This window comes from Coregonus clupeaformis, chromosome 7 (genome assembly GCF_020615455.1).
Source record: "Coregonus clupeaformis isolate EN_2021a chromosome 7, ASM2061545v1, whole genome shotgun sequence".
In the NCBI taxonomy this organism is placed as follows: Eukaryota; Metazoa; Chordata; class Actinopteri; order Salmoniformes; family Salmonidae; genus Coregonus; species Coregonus clupeaformis.
This window is the reverse complement of record NC_059198.1, coordinates 57,122,373-57,149,269: the sequence shown is the minus strand read 5'-3', so window position 1 is coordinate 57,149,269 and position 26,897 is coordinate 57,122,373. Positions and strand designations below refer to the sequence as shown.

General features: G+C 44.4%; 1 protein-coding gene across 1 annotated transcript; it reads right to left on the bottom strand.

Moving 5' to 3' along the window:
- Positions 1-597: 597 nt before the first annotated feature.
- Positions 598-22,830, bottom strand: LOC121570647 (somatomedin-B and thrombospondin type-1 domain-containing protein). Its single transcript, XM_041882121.2, has 6 exons — positions 22,007-22,830; positions 10,951-11,026; positions 10,504-10,622; positions 6,438-6,516; positions 1,419-1,595; positions 598-803 (listed from the first exon to the last, which is right to left on the bottom strand). The coding sequence occupies exons 1-6, from the start codon at positions 22,227-22,229 to the stop codon at positions 686-688; spliced, it is 792 nt and encodes a 263-aa protein (XP_041738055.2). The 5' UTR covers positions 22,230-22,830; the 3' UTR covers positions 598-685.
- Positions 22,831-26,897: the final 4,067 nt, after the last annotated feature.

Here is a 26,897-nt window from a genome sequence, read left to right as displayed (position 1 = left end):
TTTAAGAGTGACAATACAAAAGCAGCATTGTGTAAATAGTAAATTAGTTCAATCTATCATTTGTGGAATAATAATAATAATAATATGCCATTTAGCAGACGCTTTTATCCAAAGCGGCTTACAGTCATGCGTGCATACATTTTATTTTTATTTTTTTGTGTATGGGTGGTCCCGGGGATCGAACCCACTACCTTAGCGTTACAAGCGCCGTGCTCTACATGGAATGTCATGTGGTTGTCTGTGCATATTGAAAAGTTACTCAAATGTTCTTACAACATAGATGTTATATACTGATTTCATTAAACAAAGATGTATAACTTTGATTTTGTGTTGTTTTGGCGTGGATACGACTTGCTGAGTCTGAAATGTCACCCTGTTCCCTACACACAGTGCACTACCAGAGCCCCGTAGAGTCCCAGTCATAATACCCATAAAACCTAGCGGCAAACGGGGAAATGGTTCCAATCGGTTTTTTTCACCATTCATTTTTTTCCCATTGGGGATTTTTAGAAACACTTAAAATAAGGGCTGTGTTTCATGTAGGCTAACCCCGTCGTTACGTTTTTGATAACCATGTAAATCTCTCTAGGACAAGGATACTTTTTTTTGACTCTGGTCAAAAGCAGTGCACTATATATATATATAGGGAATAGGGTGCCAGTAGGGACTGAGGCTTCCTGAGTGTTTATATGAAGAGGAAGCTGTGGACGTGGGGACAGGAGCAGTACGCAGTTCTCTGGACCTTCTTCCATGTTCCTCGACAGCGAGAGTTCCCCACAGCCTGCCAATGGAGTAGCTCCTCACTGCAACACACACAGGACATCGGTTAGTGTGGCTCACAATACACACTTGTCCGTTAAGAAACACCTGTTTTCATTTTCCTTATCAGAACTTTTCTCTATACTCTTTCACTGCTTCCTACAAAGCTAATATCAATGGCTTGGTGGAGGCAGACCATGATACACAGGGTTAAAGGAAGAGACTTGGAGATACCACTGTTCTGACAGGAGAGGTGAGGGGTCAAGGCTACTGTAGCGCCACAAACAGAACACTGACGACAACACACCTACTGTGTGTGAAACCTCTTTCACGTTTCAGTTTAAAAACAGAAACGTATCCCATCCCTGACTAGACTAGTCTTCATCCATGCAACTGTTTCGCTAAGCTTGTGCTCCAGTTAAATGTTACCGCAAACTAAGAATACCGTACCATCGTATAAGTCTACACATTGAACTTGCATTTGTCATTCATCAATAATGTGCCTGTATGATAAATCAACTAGCGTCGTTTCCAGGGGTTGTACATCAAAGCCTAACTACAGAATCTACACTACATGGCCGTTCTGGCTCGAACAGGGCTTACATGACTTTATTTATAGTAGCAAACGTCTTTAAAATGATCCGTGAGTGACTCCGTACCTATTGTATTCTTGTCCGTCTCCCTGGCAGCTGTCGCTATGGTTACGCATGGCGGGGGCTTGGCAGGCCACACACACGATGTAGCCCTCCCGTAGATACTGCGTCCAGCGGGTGTGTGGCCGGTTCTCCACCGAACAGTGAGGAGTCAGAGACTCCATCTTGTACTCCATACAGAACCTGACAGAGGAGGGTTTTGAAATATCACATGTACCATTCCACACAGTGTACATCCCAAATGGCACCCTATACCCTATATAGTGTACTACTTTTGACCAGGGCCCATAGGGTGCCATTTTAGATGCAACAAAAGTTATTGGATTGAATAATGAATTACAGGGGCGCACGAGGGAGCTGGGACTTCCCGTTTCAGATGGGGTGTGTGTGTGTTCAGAGCAACTTGGGCCATTGTAGTCCAGATCCTTTGTACATGTGATGTCATTCATGTTTCATACCTGATGAGTACAAGTGTGCACGCGTGCGATCTAGATATCCTGGTCAGTAAACACTTCATTTGGGCTGTAGAAAATCTGTTTCTGCTGTGATGATGTCGCGAGTGTGCCGTGGTGGCAAAGGCTCACATTTCGAACCAGAAAGATTGTTGAAACCTTTTGAACTAAAGAGGTACAGTTGAAGTCGGAAGTTTACATACACTTAGCTTGGAGTCATTAAAACTCATTTTTCAACCACTCCACACATTTCTTGTTAACAAACTATAGTTTTGGCAAGTCGGTTACTTTGTGCATGACACAAGTCATTTTTCCAACAATTGTTTGCAGACAGATTATTTCACTTATAATTCACTGTATCACAATTCCAGTGGGTCAGAAGTTTACATACACTAAGTTGACTGTGCCTTTAAACAGCTTGGAAAATTCCAGAAAATTATGTCATGGCTTTAGAAGCTTCTGATGGGCTATTTGACATCATTTGAGTCAATTGGAGGTGAACCTGTGGCTGTATTTCAAGGCCTACCTTCAAACTCAGTGCCTCTTTGCTTGACATCATGGGAAAATCAAAAGAAATCAGCCAAGACCTCAGAAACAAAATTGTAGGCTCCACAAGTCTGGTTCATCCTTGAGAGCAATTTCCAAACGCCTGAAGGTACCACGTTCATCTGTACAAACAATAGTATGCAAGTATAAACAGCATGGGACCACGCAGCCGTCATACCGCTCAGGAAGGAGACGCGTTCTGTCTCCTAGAAATGAACGTACTTTGGTGTGAAAAGTGCAAATCAATCCCAGAACAACAGCAAAGGACCTTGTGAAGATGCTGGAGGAAACAGGTACAAATGTATCTATATCCACAGTAAAACAAGTCCTATATCGACATAACCTGAAAGGCAGCTCAGCAAGGAAGAAGCCACTGCTCCAAAACCGCCATAAAAAAGCCAGACTACGGTTTGCAACTGCACATGGGGACAAAGATCGTACTTTTTGGAGAAATGTCCTCTGGTCTGATGAAACAAAAATAGAACTGTTTGGCCATAATGACCATCGTTATGTTTGGAGGAAAAAGGGGGTCGATTGCAAGCCGAAGAACACCATCCCAACAGTGAAGCATGGGGATGGCAGCATCATGCTGTGTGGGTGCTTTGCTGCAGGAGGGACTGGTGCACTTCACAAAATAGATGGCATCATGAGAAAGGAAAATTATGTGGATATATTGAAGCAACATCTCAAGACATCAGTCAGGAAGTTACATTTTGGTTGCAAATGGGTCCTTCCAAATGGACATAGACCCCAAGCATACTTCCAAAGTTGTGGCAAAATGGCTTAAGGACAACAAAGTCAAGGTATTGGAGTGGCCATCACAAAGCCCTGACCTCAATCCTATAGAAAATGTGTGGGCAGAACTGAAAAAGCGTGTACGAGCAAGGAGGCCTACAAACCTGACTCAGTTACACCAGCTATGTCAGGAGGAATGGGACAAAATTCACCCAATTTATTGTGGGAAGCTTGTGGAAGGCTCCCCGAAACGTTTGACCCAAGTTGAACAATTTAAAGGCAATGCTACCTAATACTAATTGAGTGTATGTAAACTTCTGACCCACTGGGAATGTGATGAAAGAAATAACAGCTGAAATAAATCATTATCTCTACTATTATTCTGACATTTCACATTCTTAAAATAAAGTGGTGATCCTAACTGACCTAAGAAGGGAAGTTTTACTAGGATTAAATGTCAGGAATTGTGAAAAACTGAGTTTAAATGTATTTGGCTAAGGTGTATGTAAACTTCCGACTTCAACTGTATGTACCACAGGTTCCTTTGAACTAAAGACCCACAGTGTGTTCGGAAAGTATTCAGACCCCTTCACTTTTTCCATGTTTTGTTACATTACAGCCTTATTCTAAAATATATTAAATTGTTTGTTTTTTCACTCTGACAGAGCTCCAGAGTTCCTCTGTGGAGATGGGAGAACCTTCCAGAAGGACAACCATCTCTGCAGCACTCCACCAATCAGGCCTTTATGGTAGAGTGGCCAGACGGAAGCCACTCCTCAGTAAAAGGCACATGATAGCCTGCTTGGAGTTTGCCAAAAGGCACCTAAAGGACTCAGACCAGGAGAAACAAGATTCCCTGGTCTGATGAAACCAAGATTGAACTCTTTGGCCTGAATGCCAAGCGTCACATCTGGAGGAAACCTGGCATCATCCTTACGGTGAAGCATGGTGGTGGCAGCATCATGCTGTGGGGGTGTTTTTCAGCGGCAGGGACTGGGAGACTAGTCAGGATCGAGGGAAAGATGAACGGAGCAAAGTACAGAGAGATCCTTGATGATCCAAACATCTCTGGAGCAACCTATGTCCTGTGCAGCGACGCGCCCCATCCAACCTGACAGAGCTTGAGATAATGTGCAGAGAAGAATGGGAGAAACTCCCCAAATACAGGTCTGCCAAGCTTGTAGCGTCATACCCAAGAAGACTCGAGGCTGTAATCACTGCCAAAGGTGCTTCAACAAAGTACTTAGTAAAGGGTCTGAATACTTATGTACATTTGCAAAAATTTCTAAAAACCTGTGTTTGCTTTGTCATTATGGGGTATTGTGTGTAGATTGATGAGGGGAAAAAAACAATTTCATCAATTTTAGAATAAGGCTCTAATTTAACAAAATGTGGAAAAAGTCAAGGGGTCTGAACACTTTCCGAATGCACTGTATATCTTAATCTGACAATTATTCTCTGCTTCACCTCATGCCAAGATGAAAAGTCCCCCACAAAGCATGGCTTTTATCTCCAACAACATCCTATTGTACTTCATATGGAGCCCCTACGGTTCATTTCTAAAGGAGAGATTTCCTCCCTGTGATACAAATGGCCCCCTTTCTTTTACCACAGGTTCCTTTGAACTAAAAAGTTACAGCGCCTTCAGAAAGTATTCATACCCCTGGACTTATTCCACATTCTGTTGTGTTACAGCTTGAATTCAAAATGGGTTACATTTATTTATTTTTCTTTCACTAATCTACACATAAAACCCCATAATGATCAAGTGTAACATGTTTTTAGAAATGTTTGCACATTCATTGAAAATTAAATACAGAAATATCTCATTTACATACGTATTCACACCCCTGAGTCAATACACACCTGTATTGTACAATATTTGCCCATTTATTATTTCTTCAAGCTCTGTCAAATCGGTTGTTGATCGTTGCTAGACAACCATTTTCAGTTCTTGCCGTAGATTTAAGTCAAAACTGTAACGCAGCCACTGGGGAACATTCACTGTCTTCTTGGAAAGCAACTCCAGTGTAGATTTATCCTTGTGTTTAAGGTTATTGTCCTGCTGAAAGGTGAATGAATCTCCCAGTGTCTGGTGGAAAGCAGACTGAACCACGTTTTCCTCTAGGATTTTGCCTCTGCTTAGCTCCATTCCGTTTATTTTTTATCCTGAAAAACTCCCCAGTCCTTAACAATTACAAGCATGCCCATAACATGATGCAGAGAGTGGTAACATATGGAGAGTGGTACTCAGTAATGTATTGGATTTGTCCCAAACATAACACATTGTATTCAGGACTAAAAGTTAATTGCTTTCCCACATTTTTTGCAGTATTACTTTGTTGCAAACAGGATGCATGTTTTGGAATATTTGTATTCTGAACCAGCTTCCTTCTTTTCACTCTGTCAATTAGGTTAGTATTGTGGAGTAACTACAATGTTGTTGATCGATCCTCAGTTTTCTCCTTTCACAGCCGTTAAACTCTAACCTGTTTTAAAGTCAGCAGTGGCTTATGGTGAAATCCCTGAGTAGTTTCCTTCCTCTCCGGCAACTGAGTTAGGAAGGACACCTGTATCTTTGTAGTGACTGGGTGTATTGATACACCATCCAAAGTGTAATTAATAACTTCACCATGCTCTAAGGGATATTTAATGTCTGCTTTTTAATTGTGTTCCTATCTACCAATAGGTGCCCTTCTTTGCGAGGCATTGGAAAACCTCCCCGGTCTTTGTGATTGAATCTGTGTTTGAAATTCACTGCTTGATTGAGGGACCTTACAGGTAATTGTATGTGTGGGGTACAGAAATTAGATAGTTATTCAAAAATCATGTTAAAAAGTATTATTAAACACAGAGTGAGTCGTTGTATCTTTATATGTAACTTGTTAAAGCACATTGTTACTCTTTAACTTGTTTAGGTTTGACATAACAAAGGGGTTGAATACCTATTGACTCGAGACATTTTAAGCTTTTCATTTGAATTCATATGTAAAAATGTCAAACATAATTCCACTTTGACATTATGGGTTATTGTGTGTAGGCTAGTGACAAAAAAAATCTAAATGTAATCCATTTTAAATTCAGGCTGTAACAACAAAATGTGGAACACGTCAAAGGGGTGTGAATACTTTCTGAAGACACTGTATGTACCACAGGTTCCTTGAATCTGATTCGTCCCCATATCCTATGTGAGTAGACAGGTGGAATAGAGCATTGTACAACTTGCTATAAGCCTTCATAACAGCTCATTGCTCCTTATAAACAGTCATAAAGCATTTATAATGCAGCATACCCAGGGTCCAGAGGTGCTCCAAAGATGTCATGCTTTGTTCTTCCTTTACTAAACTCCATGGTGGTGATGAAAGCTGGACCTGGAGAGAGACCAACACAGTCCCCAGGTTATAACCAGGACCTGGAGAGAGACCAACACAGTCCCCAGGTTATAACCAGGACCTGGAGAGAGACCAACACAGTCCCCAGGTTATAACCAGGACCTGGAGAGAGACCAACACAGTCCCCACGTTATAACCAGGACCTGGAGAGAGACCAACACAGTCCCCAGGTTATAACCAGGACCTGGAGAGAGACCAACACAGTCCCCACGTTATAACCAGGACCTGGAGAGAGACCAACACAGTCCCCAGGTTATAACCAGGACCTGGAGAGAGACCAACACAGTCCCCATGTTATAACCAGGACCTGGAGAGAGACCAACACAGTCCCCAGGTTATAACCAGGACCTGGAGAGAGACCAACACAGTCCCCACGTTATAACCAGGACCTGGAGAGAGACCAACACAGTCCCCATGTTATAACCAGGACCTGGAGAGAGACCAACACAGTCCCCAGGTTATAACCAGGACCTGGAGAGAGACCAACACAGTCCCCAAGTTATAACCAGGACCTGGAGAGAGACCAACACAGTCCCCACGTTATAACCAGGACCTGGAGCGAGACCAACACAGTCCCCACGTTATAACCAGGACCTGGAGAGAGACCAACACAGTCCCCAGGTTATAACCAGGACCTGGAGAGAGACCAACACAGTCCCCAGGTTATAACCAGGACCTGGAGAGAGACCAACACAGTCCCCAGGTTATAACCAGGACCTGGAGAGAGACCAACACAGTCCCCAGGTTATAACCAGGACCTGGAGAGAGACCAACACAGTCCCCAGGTTATAACCAGGACCTGGAGAGAGACCAACACAGTCCCCAGGTTATAACCAGGACCTGGAGAGAGACCAACACAGTCCCCAGGTTATAACCAGGACCTGGAGAGAGACCAACACAGTCCCCACGTTATAACCAGGACCTGGAGAGAGACCAACACAGTCCCCAGGTTATAACCAGGACCTGGAGAGAGACCAACACAGTCCCCACGTTATAACCAGGACCTGGAGAGAGACCAACACAGTCCCCAGGATATAACCAGGACCTGGAGAGAGACCAACACAGTCCCCAGGTTATAACCAGGACCTGGAGAGAGACCCACACAGTCCCCAGGTTATAACCAGGACCTGGAGAGAGACCAACACAGTCCCCAGGTTATAACCAGGACCTGGAGAGAGACCAACACAGTCCCCAGGTTATAACCAGGACCTGGAGAGAGACCAACACAGTCCCCACGTTATAACCAGGACCTGGAGAGAGACCAACACAGTCCCCATGTTATAACCAGGACCTGGAGAGAGACCAACACAGTCCCCAGGTTATAACCAGGACCTGGAGAGAGACCAACACAGTCCCCACGTTATAACCAGGACCTGGAGAGAGACCAACACAGTCCCCATGTTATAACCAGGACCTGGAGAGAGACCAACACAGTCCCCACGTTATAACCAGGACCTGGAGAGAGACCAACACAGTCCCCAGGTTATAACCAGGACCTGGAGAGAGACCAACACAGTCCCCAGGTTATAACCAGGACCTGAAGAGAGACCAACACAGTCCCCAGGTTATAACCAGGACCTGAAGAGAGACCTACACAGTCCCCACGTTATAACCAGGACCTGGAGAGAGACCAGCACAGTTCCCAGGTTATAACCAGGACCTGGAGAGAGACCAACACAGTCCCCATGTTATAACCAGGACCTGGAGAGAGACCAACACAGTCCCCAGGTTATAACCAGGACCTGGAGAGAGACCAACACAGTCCCCAGGTTATAACCAGGACCTGGAGAGAAACCAACACAGTCCCCACGTTATAACCAGGACCTGGAGAGAGACCAACACAGTCCCCACGTTATAACCAGGACCTGGAGAGAGACCAACACAGTCCCCAGGTTATAACCAGGACCTGGAGAGAGACCAACACAGTCCCCACGTTATAACCAGGACCTGGAGAGAGACCAACACAGTCCCCACGTTATAACCAGGACCTGGAGAGAGACCAACACAGTCCCCATGTTATAACCAGGACCTGGAGAGAGACCAACACAGTCCCCAGGTTATAACCAGGACCTGGAGAGAGACCAACACAGTCCCCAGGTTATAACCAGGACCTGGAGAGAGACCAACACAGTCCCCACGTTATAACCAGGACCTGGAGAGAGACCAACACAGTCCCCAGGTTATAACCAGGACCTGGAGAGAGACCAACACAGTCCCCACGTTATAACCAGGACCTGGAGAGAGACCAACACAGTCCCCATGTTATAACCAGGACCTGGAGAGAGACCAACACAGTCCCCACGTTATAACCAGGACCTGGAGAGAGACCAACACAGTCCCCAGGTTATAACCAAGACATGGAGAGAGACCAACACAGTCCCCAGGTTATAACCAGGACCTGGAGAGAGACCAACACAGTCCCCAGGTTATAACCAGGACCTGGAGAGAGACCAACACAGTCCCCACGTTATAACCAGGACTTGGAGAGAGACCAACACAGTCCCCACGTTATAACCAGGACCTGGAGAGAGACCAACACAGTCCCCATGTTATAACCAGGACCTGGAGAGAGACCAACACAGTCCCCAGGTTATAACCAGGACCTGGAGAGAGACCAACACAGTCCCCACGTTATAACCAGGACCTGGAGAGAGACCAACACAGTCCCCAGGTTATAACCAGGACCTGGAGAGAGACCAACACAGTCCCCAGGTTATAACCAGGACCTGGAGAGAGACCAACACAGTCCCCAGATTATAACCAGGACCTGGAGAGAGACCAACACAGTCCCCACGCTATAACCAGGACCTGGAGAGAGACCAACACAGTCCCCATGTTATAACCAGGACCTGGAGAGAGACCAACACAGTCCCCAGGTTTTTATAACCAGGACCTGGAGAGAGACCAACACAGTCCCCACGTTATAACCAGGACCTGGAGAGAGACCAACACAGTCCCCACGTTATAACCAGGACCTGAAGAGAGACCAACACAGTCCCCAGGTTATAACCAGGACCTGGAGAGAGACCAACACAGTCCCCACGTTATAACCAGGACCTGGAGAGAGACCAACACAGTCCCCATGTTATAACCAGGACCTGGAGAGAGACCAACACAGTCCCCAGGTTATAACCAGGACCTGGAGAGAGACCAACACAGTCCCCACGTTATAACCAGGACCTGGAGAGAGACCAACACAGTCCCCACGTTATAACCAGGACCTGGAGAGAGACCAACACAGTCCCCAGGTTATAACCAGGACCTGGAGAGAGACCAACACAGTCCCCAGGTTATAACCAGGACATGGAGAGAGACCAACACAGTCCCCACGTTATAACCAGGACCTGAAGAGAGACCAACACAGTCCCCATGTTATAACCAGGACCTGGAGAGAGACCAACACAGTCCCCAGGTTATAACCAGGACCTGGAGAGAGACCAACACAGTCCCCAGGTTATAACCAGGACCTGGAGAGAGACCAACACAGTCCCCACGTTACAACCAGGACCTGGAGAGAGACCAACACAGTCCCCAGGTTATAACCAGGACCTGGAGAGAGACCAACACAGTCCCCAGGTTATAACCAGGACCTGGAGAGAGACCAACACAGTCCCCACGTTATAACCAGGACCTGGAGAGAGACCAACACAGTCCCCAGGTTATAACCAGGACCTGGAGAGAGACCAACACAGTCCCCACGTTATAACCAGGACCTGAAGAGAGACCAACACAGTCCCCAGATTATAACCAGGACCTGTAGAGAGACCAACACAGTCCCCAGGTTATAACCAGGACCTGGAGAGAGACCAACACAGTCCCCAGGTTATAACCAGGACCTGGAGAGAGACCAACACAGTCCCCAGGTTATAACCAGGACCTGGAGAGAGACCAACACAGTCCCCAGGTTATAACCATGCAACTATGTGACTCAGTTGGTAGAGCATGTGTGTTTTAGTGCGTGTGTACCTGTGTTCTGAGCGCAGAACTCTCCCTGGTGTGAGCGGTGCTCCATGCAGCCTGCCTGCTCCCCCAGACTGGGACATGGCTCTCCACTGTTCCTGGGCTCCTGCTCAATGTGGCGCTGCCTACAGTCGATTGATGATTCATCGATTTTTTTGGGGCGTTAAAAAAAATGCAATAACATTTGCAGACTTTAAAGCATTTTAAAAGTACAAATAAATCGATCCCAGAAGATACCACATGAGTGTTTTAATACGCTTATTATTTCCAATGTGGTCCTCGGAATAGGACAAAACGGCGGTTTGCACAGGAAGCCCAATTCTGATATTTTGCCACTAATTGATATTTTTTGACCAATCAGATCTTTTCCCCAATAATTGGGCAAAATATCAGTATTTGAGCTTCCTGTGTAAACGCAGCCAACATGACTAATAAATAGCACACGGGACTCACCGGACCCTCGCGGACCGCTGGCAGGGCTGGCCACAACTGCTCCAGTAACTCCACTCAGTCACCACACACGACTGGCCTGGACGAGAGACAACAAGGTCACACGACTGGCCTGGACGAGAGACAACAAGGTCACACGACTGGCCTGGACGGGAGACAACAAGGTCACACGACTGGCCTGGACGGGAGACAACAAGGTCACACGACTGGCCTGGACGAGAGACAATAAGGTCACACGACTGGCCTGGACGAGAGACAACAAGGTCATCATTTGCATTGAGGGTCTTCATAAACACCTATAAAACACAGAAGTGTGACATTCCGGCTACATCAACAACGCTTCATTAATAGTACATTCATAGCATTGCTGCATAACACTGTCCTTGGACACATCTACGTCTTTTGATAGACCATTCAGGGAATCGTTACCTGACATTCATACACTTGCCATGTTCTTCACTCCTGGTTTGGTGGATGTACATGCTTTTGTTCCAGCCCAGCATAAAACACACCTATCAACTCATCAAGGCTTTGATTAGCTGAATCAGATGTGTTAGTGGAGGGGTTTGGAACAAAAGTCCCAGGCACTAGGAGCGAAAACCCCTGAGGTGGCAACTTAGGTGTTGTTAGTTTGACGACCGAAGTTCTGTAACTTTTTAAACCATGTGAGCCAAGGGTGTGTACAGTTCACTCAGCCGACTGCTCAACATTCTAGAAGTGACAGTCAATCAATGAGATTGAGTTGGCACCCTATTCCCTCTAAAGTGTACTACTTTTGACCAGATCCCAACGGGAATAGGGCTGCCATTTGGGACGCAGACTTGGATTTGAAGGATTAGTGTTTCTGTACAGCGTTGAGTGATCTGAATGTAACTGTAACGTTGAATGAACTGGATCCAGTCACTGACCCATTTGATCCTGTCATTCTCTTTTTAACGCTCTCTGAGTACTGAGTCTTTGATGTGTCAGGTATTAGGTTCGCTCGGCTTGGCTGACTCCTACAGTAATGGCCACAGAGATCCTATTCAATTCTATACGTAGTGCACTACATCGGGGAAAAAAAAGGTGCTATTCGGGACGGAGATAAATGACTAATAGAAGTGCATTCCTGGCATATTTGTCCATAATTCCATCCTGTTTGCAAATTCATAATAAGCAAATCAGTTACGATTGAAACCAGTCAACATAGTTGATATCAGATCAGTCAGTGTACTAACCATAGAAATCATATTAAATTACTAGAGGGGATATATTTAGCTAGCTAGCTAGCTAGCAACTGTTCAACTAATGTAATGGAAGCCTAACCAGCCAGGCTAACCAAGCTAACTAACTACCTCCAAGTTTTGAATATTGTTTGCAGGAGAATGTAATAGTTTTACGCGAGTTGGTAGCTATCATTTATATTTTACAAAAGTTTCATTATAATGCCTAATTTAGTTGTTTGTTACAAAGCTAGCTAGCTACTATGCCAACTAACGTTAGCAGGCTAAAGGCTAGATAAAGCGCTAACGTTACCGTTAGCTAGATGTAACGTTAGCTTTTCATCCCCACTTTGTCTTAAACTAGTGTCGTAGTAAATATTAAAATGTTATAGCTTGGTCTGACTAAAATCTTGTGCATGACCCATTTTAATGTTAGGAGCTTGTTTTCAGTCAATGCTGTTCCTATGCAAGAACAATGGACAGAGCCAATATCTTCTCAAGGACAACTCCCACGCCACAGGCCACAATCTGGTTGCTCCCCACGAGACTTTCCTTTGAGAACATACACACATTCACACACACATCTCCATGCATACGCACACTCATCCTCATGCCTCACGAGTTACGCACACACACAAACTGCACATCTTTCTACTGGTCGGTGCCTAGGGCAGAGGACTCTGCCGTGCACAAAATGGGGCTTCTACTCTGGACAGAGCAGACCCGCCTCCTACGCTTCGGGAACCAATCAAGGGACTAGAAGAAGGACCCCTTCCTTTGTGTTGCATTGTATAAAGTAATGCTGAAAACTCTGTTTTTTGTCTCCATAAGAGGCAACTGAAATGGGTCCATGCATTGGGCCCATGCATGTAGCTTGAGCAGTACCAGCTATCTCTGTGTTTAATAAACTGCCTTTTGCTTAAATATATTCCTCTCCGTCTAGCGTCGTTGGTTCTGAACTTCCTCTCCTGTATGGTTTCACCAACACTAGTCAGTGCATTAAAGCCAGCTGTGGCGATTTTCGCATGTAAATCTTGGTGGGGCAAACTCAACCAATTATTTTAGATGTATGACAGCGAAGCCACTACACAACACTAAACAATACATTAAATGCACTATAACTGTGACAAACGGTGCCCACAAACTGTTAGGGCCTATACAACGATTATCCGACAGTGGAGCTTTTTAAATATGGATTTAATTGTAATTTTTTTGTCAACGATCTACACAAAATACTCTAATGTCAAATTGGAAGAAAAATTTTAACATTTGTAAAACATTTATGAAAAATTAAACACTATTTTGATTACATAAGTATTTAACCCCCTCCCCCTCCCCCCTCTAAGAGCTTTGCACACCTGGATTGTACAATAATTGCACATTATCCTTTCGAAAATTCTTAAACTTTGTCAAGTTGGTTGTTGATCATTGCTAGACAGCCATTTTCAAGTCTTGCCATAGATTTTGAAGCTGATTTAAGTCAAAACTGTAACTAGGCCTCTCAGGAACATTCACTGTCTTCTTGGTAAGCAACTCTAGCAAAGGCTTTTATAACTAACCCAAGATAGACCACAGGCTGTCGTTTCCAATGGGAGCAAATTAACCATAGTGGGCAAAACAAGCAAGGAGGTGGGCAGAGCCAAGCACAAGATAGCTTTCTGTGTTTGCAAACATTGCCACAAGAGGGCGATGCAGGCAAGTTGGTGGCAGAACACAGGGGAGTTCTTATCCACCTAATTTTAGAACGCTGGTTGAGAGAATGCCAAGCGTGTGCAAAGCAAAGAGTCACGATGCCAGCATGTTCTGTATTTAACTGAACTAATCGTCATTCAAAAGAGTAATCTTTTTGTTGTTGTTGGTAAATCAGTCGTAATTCTGATTATCGTAGTTCATATTTGCTGTCCGTTTGGTTTTCCAATGAAGAATTTCAAATATAAAATACATTTTTTTTTTTTTTTATGTTGTTTACTACATGATTCCATATGTGTTATTTCATAGTTTTGATGTCTTCACTATTATTCTACAATGTAAAAAATAAAAAAAAATAAAGAGAAACCCTGGAATGAGTAGGTGTCCAAACTTTTGACTGGTACTATATAAACTTAGCGACTGTTTCAGCAAGAATCAAAACATAATTGTAAGCGTACGAGAACCCAAAAAAGTTATTTTGTTTAGAAGTAATTAAAATCTAGGCTATGTTGAATGGGCGCAGATGGCGATTGCTTTCTTACTGCAGCCAATAGTCGCGCGCATCTGTGCGTGACGTCAGTGTGTCGTGTCCTGGAAAGGGGTCTATTCACGCCTACTCTGTGAAGTGTGCGTGTGCAATAACTCAATTCGCCCTTGCACTTCTTCTAAAGAAAACAACTTTTAGAAATTGGGCAAAGGGTAGTCTACAAAACTTAGTCCACTCTGTTCGTAACAGATTCTTGGTTTGGAAACAGAACTGTATCGAGATCAAATGTTTCAGTGATGAGAAAATTTGCAGAATGTCGGCCAAAATCCATCTTCGCTCCATCTTCTCCCACTGCCAGCCACTGGGCTTCCTCTCATCACCATATTTGGTAGTGAGTGGAAACGCCAACTGGATGCTTCACATTTATACATCTGGTGAAATATGTCTCATTGTTCTATCTGTGACTAGTGTATATTTGGCCTTGTGTTTTAGGTTATTGTCCTGCTGAAAGGTGAATTTGTCTCCCAGTGTCTGTTGGAAAGCAGACTGAACCAGGTTTTTCTCTAGGATTTAGCCTGTGCTTAGCTCTATTCCGTTTCTTTTTATCCTAAAAAAAACTCCCTAGTCCTTGCCAATGGCAAGTATAGGCTTCCCATAGCCACCACCATGCTTGAAAATATGATGTGTTGTGTTGGATTTGCCCCAAACGTAACACTTTGTATTCCGGATTTTTTTTTGCAGGTTTACTTTAGTGCCTTATTGCAAAAAGGATTAATGTTATGTACAGGCTTCCTTTTCACCCTGTCATTTAGGTTAGTATTGTGGAGTAACTACAATGTTGTTGATCCATCCTCAGTTTTCTCCTATCACAGCCATTAAACTCTGTAACTGTTTAAACTGTTTTGTGGTCCTCTGTAGCTCAGCTGGTAGAGCATGGCGCTTGTAACGTCAAGGTAGTGGGTTCGATCCCCGGGACCACCCATACACAAAAATGTATGCACGCATGACTGTAAGTCGCTTTGGATAAAAGCGTCTGCTAAATGGCATATTATTATTATTTATTATTATTATGATGTCATAAACCCTCAAAGTTCCAGAGTGGGCTGAAAATGGCAGCCATCTTGGTCAGGGATAAATCCAAACCAGTCTAATTGGTATGGATGGCAGTAGAGGCAGAATCCTGATTTTACTACTCGGGACAATAAAAAGAAGACATGATGTATCAGAAATTATGTAATATAATTATTGTCAACCTAAAATATTGTCATATAATTATAAATACAGTTTATATGGGTTTTATATCAATTTTCTGTATAAATAGCCTCTAAAATATATGTAAGAAGACCATAAATGTCTCCATTTTTTGTTTGTTTTTTAAAGCTGTGAGTGCTATTGTAACCTCTAATTATTTGACTAATTATCCATCATCTTCTCTGAAGGGCCCATGGGATCGACGATAAAGGGACGGGTTACAATCAAGTTATTTTCTATAGTTGAATCCTTCCAAGTAGCAGCAGCACAAACTTTAGTGACACAACACGTTAGGCTACACCTCCATCACTTCCCTTCTCTGTCACTCACACGTCTCCCATGAATCCTCCTCACGTGCAGGGGAGTCTGGGAAGGGTATTTTCAGAATAACAGTCCCAACATAAAATCTAAAATCATAAAATGCCATAATAAAAATCTCAGATACACATTACATATTTGTCATTATAAAATATATAAACTGAACGAAAATATAAACGCAACATGTAACAATTTAGAAGATTTTACTGAGTTACAGTTTATATAAGGAAATCAGTCAATTGAAAAAAATTAATTAGGCCCTAATCTATGGATTTCACATGACTGGGAATAAATACCTTTTTTTTTAAAGGTAGGGGCGTGGATCAGAAAACCAGTCAGTATCTGGTGTGAACATTTGCCTCATGCAGCACAACACATCTCCTTCACATAGAGTTGATCAGGCTGTTGATTGTGGCCTGTGGAATGTTGTCCCGCTCCTCTTCAATGGCTGTGCGAAGTTGCTGGATATTGGCGGGAACTGGAACACGCTGTCGTACACGTCAATCCAGAGCATCCCAAACATGCTCAATGGGGGACATGTCTGGTGACTATGCAGGCCATTTTCAGCTTCCAGGAATTGTGTACAGATCCTTGTGACATGGGGCTGTGCATTATCATGCTGAAACATGAGGTGATGGCGGCGGATGAATGGCACGACAATGGGCCTCAGGATCTCGTCACAGTGTCTCTGTGCATTGAAATTGCCATCGATAAAATGCAATTGTGTTCATTGTCCGTAGCTTATGCCTGCCCATACCATAACCCCACCTCCACCATGGGGCACTCTGTTCACAACGTTGACATCAGCAAATAACTCGCCCACACGACGCCATACACGTGGTCTGCCGTCTGCCCAGTACAGTTGAAACCGGGATTAATCTGTGAAGAGCACACTTCTCCAGCGTGCCAGTGGTCATCGAAGGTGAGCCATTTGCCCACTGAAGTCAGTTACGAAGCCAAACGGCAGTCAGGTCAAGACCCTGGTGAGGATGACGAGCACGCAGATGAGCTTCCCTGAGACGGTTTCTGACAGTTTGTGCAGAAATTATTCGGTTGTGCAAACCCACAGTTTCATCAGCTGTCCGGGTGGCTCATCTCAGACCATCCCGCAGGTGAAGAAGCCGGATGTGGAGATCCTGGGCTGGCGTGGTCACACGTGGTCTGCAGTTGTGAGGCCGGTTGGACATACTGCCAAATCCTCTAAAACAACGTTGGAGGCGGCTTATTGTAGAGAAATTAACATAAAATGATCTGGCAACAGCTCTGGTGGACATTACTGCAGTCAGCATGCCAATTGCACGCTCCCTCAAAACTTGAGACATCTGTGGCATTGTGTTGTGTGACAAAACATTTTAGAGTGGCCTTTTATTGTCCTGTGTAATGATCATGCTGTTTAATCAGCTTCTTGATATGCTACACCTGTCAGGTGGATGGATTATCTTGGAAAAAGATAAATGCTCACTAACAGGGATTTAAACAAATTTGTGCACAACATTTGAGAGAAATAAGCTTTTTGTGCATAATATAACATTTCTGGGATCTTTTATTTCAGCTCAGGACACAACACATGTTGCGTTTATATTTTTGCTCAGTAATATTTCTTATTCCAAAACCATGGCTACACTATAATATGATACAATATCAGTACTTGTTTGCTTTTACAACTTGTCTAAGTCCCATCATCAACTGATTTCAAAGTTTGAATGGAATGTTGGCATATTGGCAGTTAATTAAAACAATTATGGATTCCCAATCTACTCTTTTTCTCTCTCTCTCTCCCTCTCTTTCCAAACTGCCTTTCCCAGCGATGATGGTAGTGTTGGTATGGGGGTAATCTGGGGGTAGGGTTAGGGTAGTTTAGGGGTGGTTTTCGGGCGGGGGATTGGATCTAGGGTTGGGGGTAGGGTAGGGGTAGGGGTGGTAATGTGGAGGGTCACAACGGGACCTGGTGGAATGTTGGCATATTGGCAGTTAATTTTTTTTTTTTAATGGTGGAATCATTCTTCTAAACTGACCGGCTAGCAAGCTAACAAACATAAAGTGCAGATCAATTCTTCAAATGCATTATTTTACACAATATCTTATCACAGCAGTGGCAAACCATGGCAGACCTTTATCCCATTATAAGAAGGTTCATGTCCATTCTAGTATTCCAATTCCTAAATCTATGGTCCGAACACTTAGAACATCCACCAGCCAACATTGACCACATCTGAAATCGCACCCTACTCCCTCTATAGTACACTACTTTTGAACAGGGCACATAGGATTATGGTCATAAGTAGTCCACTGTACATGGGGACAGGGTGCTATTTCAGACGTTGCCATCCTGTACTTATAGGTGAAGTAGAGTGTATGAACTAGAGAATGTGGGCCCATACAAATGGACTCTGTCTGCTCCCAACCTCTAATCCAACAGTAAGATAAACACTTTAAAGAAGTGCAGATATGTCGTGTCTGAACAGTGTACTGGAAAGTTAGGCGCTGTACGCGTCCCTATGTGCCCTGGCCAAACGTAATGCACTATTTAGGGAATAGGGTGTCATTTGGGACGCGTCATCTATTGGCAGCGCTGGTGAGCAAGTACAGTAGATAGATCAGTATGTTTCGGGTTCTCAAACTGAGGTACTGCAGATGGGACGCGTATTTAAAAAATATATATATATAGAAAAATATGTTGTGTTTTTTGTTGTGATTCATTATTTTGTTAATATCGCTAGCTGCAACAGAATACCACCGTGGATACAATTTTTATGTCTCTGCGTCCAGTATGAAGGAAAGATAGACGTACAGTAGTTTCATGAGCGAGTGCTAACTAGCATTAGCGCAATGACTGGAAGCCTACAGGAACAGTTAGCATGCTAGCTGTTCCTGTTCATCCGACTACGGAATTTGATAATAATAATAATAATAATATGCCATTTAGCAGACGCTTTTATCCAAAGCGACTTACAGTCATGTGTGCATAAATTTTTTGTGTTTGGGTGGTCCCGGGGATCGAACCCACTACCTTGGCGTTACAAGCGCCGTGCTCTACCAGCTGAGCTACAGAGGACCACATAAATGGCTTCTTTGCCAAAATCTCGAACTATTCCTTTAATATGGAGGAAATTACAATCATTGGAGCGCTAAATACAGTGTTTTTCTGTAAAGAAAATTCTTAGGCGAGCCGTCTAAGTGGTCATTTTCGGGATTGAAATACAGTTTCAGTGTCAACTTAAACAAACAAATCCAGACAGAAGCATGCAGAAAATATATTGAACTAAATGTATTTTTTAATAGTACCATCTTTGAGAACTAACGATAAAATAAACGTTAGACAGTCAGGGAGAATCGATAAAATAAAATAAACGGGCATTCAGGGCATATGCCCATTGATTTTGTTATAATGTTTGAGCAGAGGAACACAGCATTAGCCATAGCAAAATGCATACAATTACAGGAAATTAGCTTTAAAACTGCAAAAATTGTCTCATCTCAATGGATAAATATGTAGAATTGCAGGAAATCAGCTTTACAACAGCAACATTTACTCTATGCCGCCAAGATACCTGTTTAGCTAATAAACCATGTTAGAGTTTACACTTCCTCTTCCAATGAACTGTGGGGACAGGGAGGTCAAAATAATCAAACTGATTACTTCTACTTGCCATTACCGGTTTGCCTGGGCGGGGGTCCCTGGGCAAGAAAAGTTTGAAAATCCCTGGGTTATAGCAGCGGTAGAGCGTAAACCGTGAGTGGTAAAATTAGATAAGGGTTTAAAATCCCACTGGTAAGAAAACACTATGCATCCATTGTTTCTCTGGCCAGATACAGTGCTTTCGGAAAGTTTTCAAACCACTTCACTTTTTCCACATTTTGTTACGTTACAGCCTTATTCTAAAATTGATTAAATTGTTTTTTTTCCCTCATCAATCTACACACAATACCCCATAATGACAAAGTGTCACGGTTTCTGCCGAGGCTGCTCCTTCTCCTTGTTCGGGCAGGCTTCGGCGGTCGTCGTCCCCGGAGTACTAGCTGCCACCGTTCGTTGTTTCTGTGTTTGTTTGGTTTGGTCTGTCTTGGTACACCTGTTTCTCATTTTGTCTTGATTATGTGTCCTTTAAGTTCTCGTTGTTTCTGTCTTGTGGTTGTGTGTAGTTGTTCCTTGTCAGCTGGTGCTTCCAGTCAGTTAGTGCTCTATTCTGTGTTAGATAGAGAGTCCTTGTTGTGTGTTCTCTGTGTTTTGCATTTATACGCTGTGTGGGTTATTGTTCTCTTGCCTCCGGCTCTGGTTGTAGCCGTTCTTTCTGTGGACTTTACTAAAGTAATTTTGGACTAGCATCTGTGTCCTGCATCTGATTCCTACACCACACCTACGCCCGCTCTGACACAAAGCAGAAACTGGTTTTTAGAAATTGTTGCTAATTTCTTAAAAATAAAAAACTGAAATCACATTTACATAAGTATTCAGACCCTTTACTCAGTACTTTGTTGAAGCACCTTTGGCAGCAATTACAGCCTCGAGTCTTCTTGGGTATGACGCTACAAGCTTGGCACACCTGTATTTGGGGAGTTTCTCCCATTCTTCTCTGCAGATCCTCTCAAGCTCTGTCAAGTTGGATGGGGAGTGTCGCTGCACAGCTATTTTCAGGTCTCTCCAGAGGTGTTAGATCGGGTTCAAGTCCGGGCTCTGGCTGGGCCACTCAAAGACATTCAGAGACTTGTCCCGAAGCCACTCCTGCGTTGTCTTGGCTGTGTGCTTAGGGTCGTTGTCCTGTTGGAAGGCAAACCTTTGCCCCAGTCTGAGGTCCTGAGCCCTCTGGAGCAGGATTTCATCAAGGATCTCTCTGTACTTTGCTCTGTTCATCTTTCCCTCGATCCGGACTAGTCTCCCAGTCCCTGCCACTGAAAAACATCCCCACAGCATGATGCTGCCACCACCATGCTTCACCGTAGGGATGGTGCCAGGTTTCCTCCAGACGTGACGCTTGGCATTCAGGCCAAAGAGTTCAATCTTGGTTTCATCAGACCAGAGAATCTTGTTTCTCATGGTCTGAGAGTCCTTTAGGTGCCTTTTGGCAAACTCCAAGCGGGCTGTCATGTGACTTTTACTGAGGAGTGGCTTCGGTCTGGCCACACTACCATAAAGGCCTGATTGGTGGAGTGCTGCAGAGATGGTTGTCCTTCTAGAATATTCTCCCATCTCCACAGAGGAACTCTGGAGCTCTGTCAGAGTGACCATCGGGTTCTTGGTCACCTCCCTGTCCACGGCCCTTCTCCCCCGATGGCTCAGTTTGGCCGGGCGGCCAGCTCTAGAAAGAGTCTTGATGGTTCCAAACTTCTTCCATTTAAGAATGATGGAGGCCACTGTTTTCTTGGGGACCTTCAATGCTGCAGAAATGTTTAGGTACCCTTCCCCAGATCTGTGCCTCGACACAATCCTGTCTCTGAGCTCTACGGACAATGGCTTGGTTTTTGCTCTGACATGCACTGTCAACTGCGGGACCTTATATAGACAGGTGTGTGCTTTTCCAAATCATGTCCAATCAATTGAATTTACCACAGGTGGACTCCAATCAAGTTGTAGAAACATCTCAAGGATGATCAAAGGAAACAGGATGCTCCTGAGCTCAATTTCGAGTCTCATAGCAAAGGGTTTGAATACTTATGTAAATAAGGTATTTCTGTTTTTTATTTGTAATACATTTTGCAAAAATTTCTACAAACCTTGTTTTTGCTTTGTCATTATGGGGTATTGTCTGTAGATTGCTGAGGAAGTTATTTTATTTTATCCATTTTAGAATAAGGCTGTAACGTAACAAAATGTGGAAAACGTAAAAGGGTCTGAATAGATTCTGAATGTGCTGTATATACTGTAGAATGCATCCAAAATGGCGATATTTTCCATATACTGTATAGTTCACTAATTCAAATGTTATCCTATTCCCTACATAGTGCACTATGTCTGGCGTCCCAACTGGCACCCTATTCCCTATATAGTGCACTGCTTTTAACCATGGGCCCTGGTCTAAAGTAGTGCACTATTTAAGGAATAGGGTAGCATTTGGGGCAATTCATGACAACCGTGACAACCGTTACTGTAGTGACTCCGCCCATCCTCCCTTACCTGGGCACGCGGTGGGGTAGTCATAGCAACAGTCCTTGGTCCTCAGGCAGCCCTCGTCGCAGTAGCAGGTTCCGTAAACACGGTCCATCCTCCAGTCTGCCGTTGCACAGGTGATGTCTGAACCCCGGCAGCACTTCCCAGCGCACCCCCCTTCCACCACCACGTGGTACGATACCAGCACGACAGCCACCAGCAACAACACATAATCCACGGATGACGCCATCGTCAGGGACAAAAAATACAAGGGGGGGGGACCAAGTTAGCGGGGGGCCTCCAAGGATTCCCCAAGAGGCTGAAATAGTCTCCCCAAATAACAATGTGTGTGTATGTCGTCTCCTCAGTGTGTGTCGGCGTCCTTTCCACAGTCTGTGTGTGTGTGTGTGTGTGTGTGTGTGTGTGCGTCTCTGTGTGTGTTTGTGTGTGTGGATCTTCTACTCAGTGTGTTTTCAGATCACAGGTTTAGAAGGACAGGGACAAACTTCGATCGAACAGGACACCAGTACACACAGTCCCAGACCCAGCCTACCCCAGTCCAGTCCAGTCCAGCCCAGTCCAGCCCAGCCCAGCCCAGCCCAGTCCAGTCCAGCCCAGCCCAGTCCAGCCTCTGCCCCGCCGCTGGAGCCCTTGTGACCTGGAATTCCTGCGTCCACACAGCCCTTCTGTTTACCAGCAGATTGAGCTGAAGAAAAGCTCCATTCCACGAACACACAGCTCTGCTCCTCTGTTCACACACAGATCAGTCACTCCGGCAGTGTGTCTGTCTGTCTGGTGTCTGTTTCTGCCCCGACTGCTTGTAGACTCACCACACACCTCTCCCTCCTGAGATTCTCTCTCTCACCCACTGAGTTCCTCCCTCTCTCTCTCTCCATGCCTCACTCCCTCTCTCTCTCTCTCTCTCTCCTTCCCTCGCTCGCCTCTCTCTCTCTCTCTCTCTCTCTCTCTCTCTCTCTCTCTCTCTCTCTCTCTCTCTCTCGCCCTCCCAGTGTCTCAGGCAGTGTAATGCCAGTCTTGCCCAGCCGGTTTCAGCTCCATACCTAGGAGCCTGAGGGGCAGAAGCAGGAATATGAATGATTGGCTGGAGTCCAGGCCTCAAATGCTGAGGGGGCTAGAGTACAGGGTCTGTGTTCCAAATGGCACCCTGTGTGGTTTACCTGTTAGTGTTAAGTTATCTATACAAACACAGTTTGACATCCACATCACTAGCCATCACTAGCCGGCTACCACCCGGTTACTCAACCCTGCACCTTAGAGGCTGCTGCCCTATATACATAGACATGGAATCACTGGCCACTTAAATAATGGAACACTAGTCACTTTAATAATGTTTACATATCACTTTAATAATGTTCACATACTGCTTTACTCATCTCATCTCATATGTATATACTGTATTCTATTCTACTGTATTCTAGTCAATGCCACTCCGACATTGCTCGTCCTAATATTTCTATATTTCTTAATTCCATTCTTTTAGTTTTAGATTTGTATGTATTGTTGTGAATTGTTAGATACTACTGCACTGTTGGAGCTAGAAACACAAGCATTTCTCTACCCCCGCAATAACATCTGCAAAATATTTGTATATGACCCATACAATTTGATTTGATATCCACACTTGATGTGTACTCTTGACGTGTAGTCTTGATGTGTAGTCTTGACGTGTAGCCTTGACGTGTAGCCTTGACGTGTAGTCTTGACGTGTAGCCTTGACGTGTAGCCTTGACGTGTAGCCTTGACGTGTAGCCTTGACGTGTAGCCTTGACGTGTAGTCTTGACGTGTAGCCTTGACGTGTAGCCTTGACGTGTAGCCTTGACGTGTAGCCTTGACGTGTAGTCTGGGTGAAGAAGTGCAAGACAACAGGTTCTGTGCTGTTGTCAGAGAGAGGCACGTCAGATCAGCGGTAATAACTTAATCTGCCAACGTGGTTTGACTTGAGGATGATTGATTTGTTTGTCTGCGTACCAAATGGCACACTGTTCCCTACATGTGCTGCTTTTCGACTGTTCCACCCTTATGTTATACTAGGGACATAGTGTTTCCATATCTAGGGCTGATATGGACATGGTGTTTCCATATCTAGGGCTCATGTTATACTAGGGACATGGTGTTTCCATATCTAGGGCTCATGATATACTAGGGACATGGTGTTTCCATATCTAGGGCTCATGATATACTAGGGACATGGTGTTTCCATATCTAGGGCTCATGATATACTAGGGACATGGTGTTTCCATATCTAGGGCTGATATGGACATGGTGTTTCCATATCTAGGGCTCATGTTATACTAGGGACATGGTGTTTCCATATCTAGGGCTCATGATATACTAGGGACATGGTGTTTCCATATCTAGGGCTCATGATATACTAGGGACATGGTGTTTCCATATCTACGGCTCATGATATACTAGGGACATGGTGTTTCCATATCTAGGGCTCATGATATACTAGGGACATGGTGTTTCCATATCTAGGGCTGATATGGACATGGTGTTTCCATATCTAGGGCTCATGATATACTAGGGACATGGTGTTTCCATATCTAGGGCTCATGATATACTAGGGACATGGTGTTTCCATATCTAGGGCTCATGATATACTAGGGACATGGTGTTTCCATATCTAGGGCTCATGATATACTAGGGACATGGTGTTTCCATATCTAGGGCTCATGATATACTAGGGACATGGTGTTTCCATATCTAGGGCTGATATGGACATGGTGTTTCCATATCTAGGGCTGACAGTGAGGACTTGTGAAGAACAGAATCAACATCCTCTGCATAATTAAAACAGTTTGCTTTGTGAGAAAGTGTTAAAGTTCACAGTTAGCCATTGTTATGTAAATGACAGCTGAAATGTACCAGTGGCCTGACTTTGGCCCCAAGTGAGAGCAGGGCCTTCGGAAAGCCATGGTCCAGTGAGACAGAACTGCCGGCCCCCGTTAGATGGTCTGAGCCTTTTGAGAAAAAACATAGGGGTGAATCCTGTATGGAAACGCGCCATTTGTGCACTACTTTTGATCAGAGCCCTACTGTCCCTGGTCAAAAGTAGTGCACTATATAGGGAATAGGGTGTCATAGGGCTCTGGTCAACAGTAGTGCACTACATCGGGAATAGGGTGCCATAGGGCTCTGGTCAACAGTAGTGCACTACATCGGGAATAGGGTGCCATAGGGCTCTGGTCAAAAGTAGTGCACTATATAGGGAATAGGGTGTCATAGGGCTCTGGTCAACAGTAGTGTACTATATAGGGAATAGGGTGCCATAGGGCTCTGGTCAACAGTAGTGCACTACATCGGGAATAGGGTGCCATAGGGCTCTGGTCAACAGTAGTGCACTACATCGGGAATAGGGTGCCATAGGGCTCTGGTCTAAAGTAGTGTACTATATAGGGAATAGGGTGCCATAGGGCTCTGGTCTAAAGTAGTGTACTATATAGGGAATAGGGTGCCATAGGGCTCTGGTCTAAAGTAGTGCACTACATCGGGAACAGGGTGCCATAGGGCTCTGGTCTAAAGTAGTGCACTACATCGGGAATAGGGTGCCATAGGGCTCTGGTCTAAAGTAGTGCACTACATCGGGAATAGGGTGCCATAGGGCTCTGGTCAACAGTAGTGCACTACATCGGGAATAGGGTGCCATAGGGCTCTGGTCTAAAGTAGTGCACTACATCGGGAATAGGGTGCCATAGGGCTCTGGTCTAAAGTAGTGCACTACATCGGGAATAGGGTGCCATAGGGCTCTGGTCTAAAGTAGTGCACTACATCGGGAATAGGGTGCCATAGGGCTCTGGTCTAAAGTAGTGCACTACATAGGGAATAGGGTGCCATAGGGCTCTGGTCTAAAGTAGTGCACTACATCGGGAATAGGGTGCCATAGGGCTCTGGTCTAAAGTAGTGCACTACATCGGGAATAGGGTGCCATAGGGCTCTGGTCTAAAGTAGTGCACTACATCGGGAATAGGGTTCCATTTGGGACACATCCTTTGAGTCTCCATTAGTTTTCATTTCAAGAAAAGAGAGCGCAGAAATGCTTCCTTTATGCCAGACACACAGAGTAAGTTTAATAAAATATAATTTTGTATCAGTTAGTTTACAAGCAAAAAATATTGTAATCAGATTAGATACTTTTGAAAAACTAGATGATTACTTCTTGGATTGCTTTTACATTCAGAAAGGATGCTTTCTTTTTGTCTACTTTTAGTGATTCGTAAGGGGAAAAGTAATCCAAAAGTAACTGAAAGTAATCAGATTACGTTACTGAGTTTGGGGTAATCCAAAAATTACGTTACTGATTACAATTTTGGACAGGTAACTAGTAACTGTAACAGATTATATTTAGAAAGTAATCTACCCAACCATGCACACAGACATATGCCTGCTCACACACACATAGTCTGCCCCTCTCTCTCCCCCTCTCCCTCTCTCTCTCTCTCTCTTCCCCCTCTCCTCCCCCTTAGCCTCCCTTTCTCCGGAAAGCTGCTCCGACCCAGCGGAGGGAGGGGGTCTGCACGGGTCCTGTGATTCTCCCTTGCGTCACAGAGCAGGCAGGTCCAGAGACAGTAACACCCTTCATCATCAGGTGTGTAGAAGTCCATCTGAACTCAGTCTGACCTTACGACCACTTATAGACATTGTTTTTATGGAAACTGTTTTGTTTTGTTTTGTATGTATGTTTTGAAATGATGTTCAGAAAATCAGAGTAAAACTTTACGTTTTTTGTGTAACTATTTCTGCAAGTACTGTGTAACAAGTATTGGTATTACACTTTCCTTAAAGTACTAACCCCTAGCCTTACCTTAGCCCTAACCCTAACCTAACCCTAACCTAACCATAACCCTAACCATAACCAAACCATAACCATAACCCTAACCCTAACCTAACCATAAC

Excerpts from the sequence above, each read along its gene's own strand:
- LOC121570647 (XM_041882121.2), bottom strand. The coding sequence starts at position 22,229 with ATGGCGTCATCCGTGGATTATGTGTTGTTGCTGGTGGCTGTCGTGCTG. Across the intron at positions 11,027-22,006 it reads CTACCCCACCGCGTGCCCAG|GCCAGTCGTGTGTGGTGACT; the intron begins GTAAGGGAGGAT and ends TCTCTCGTCCAG. Across the intron at positions 6,517-10,503 it reads GTTCTGCGCTCAGAACACAG|GTCCAGCTTTCATCACCACC; the intron begins GTACACACGCAC and ends GTCTCTCTCCAG.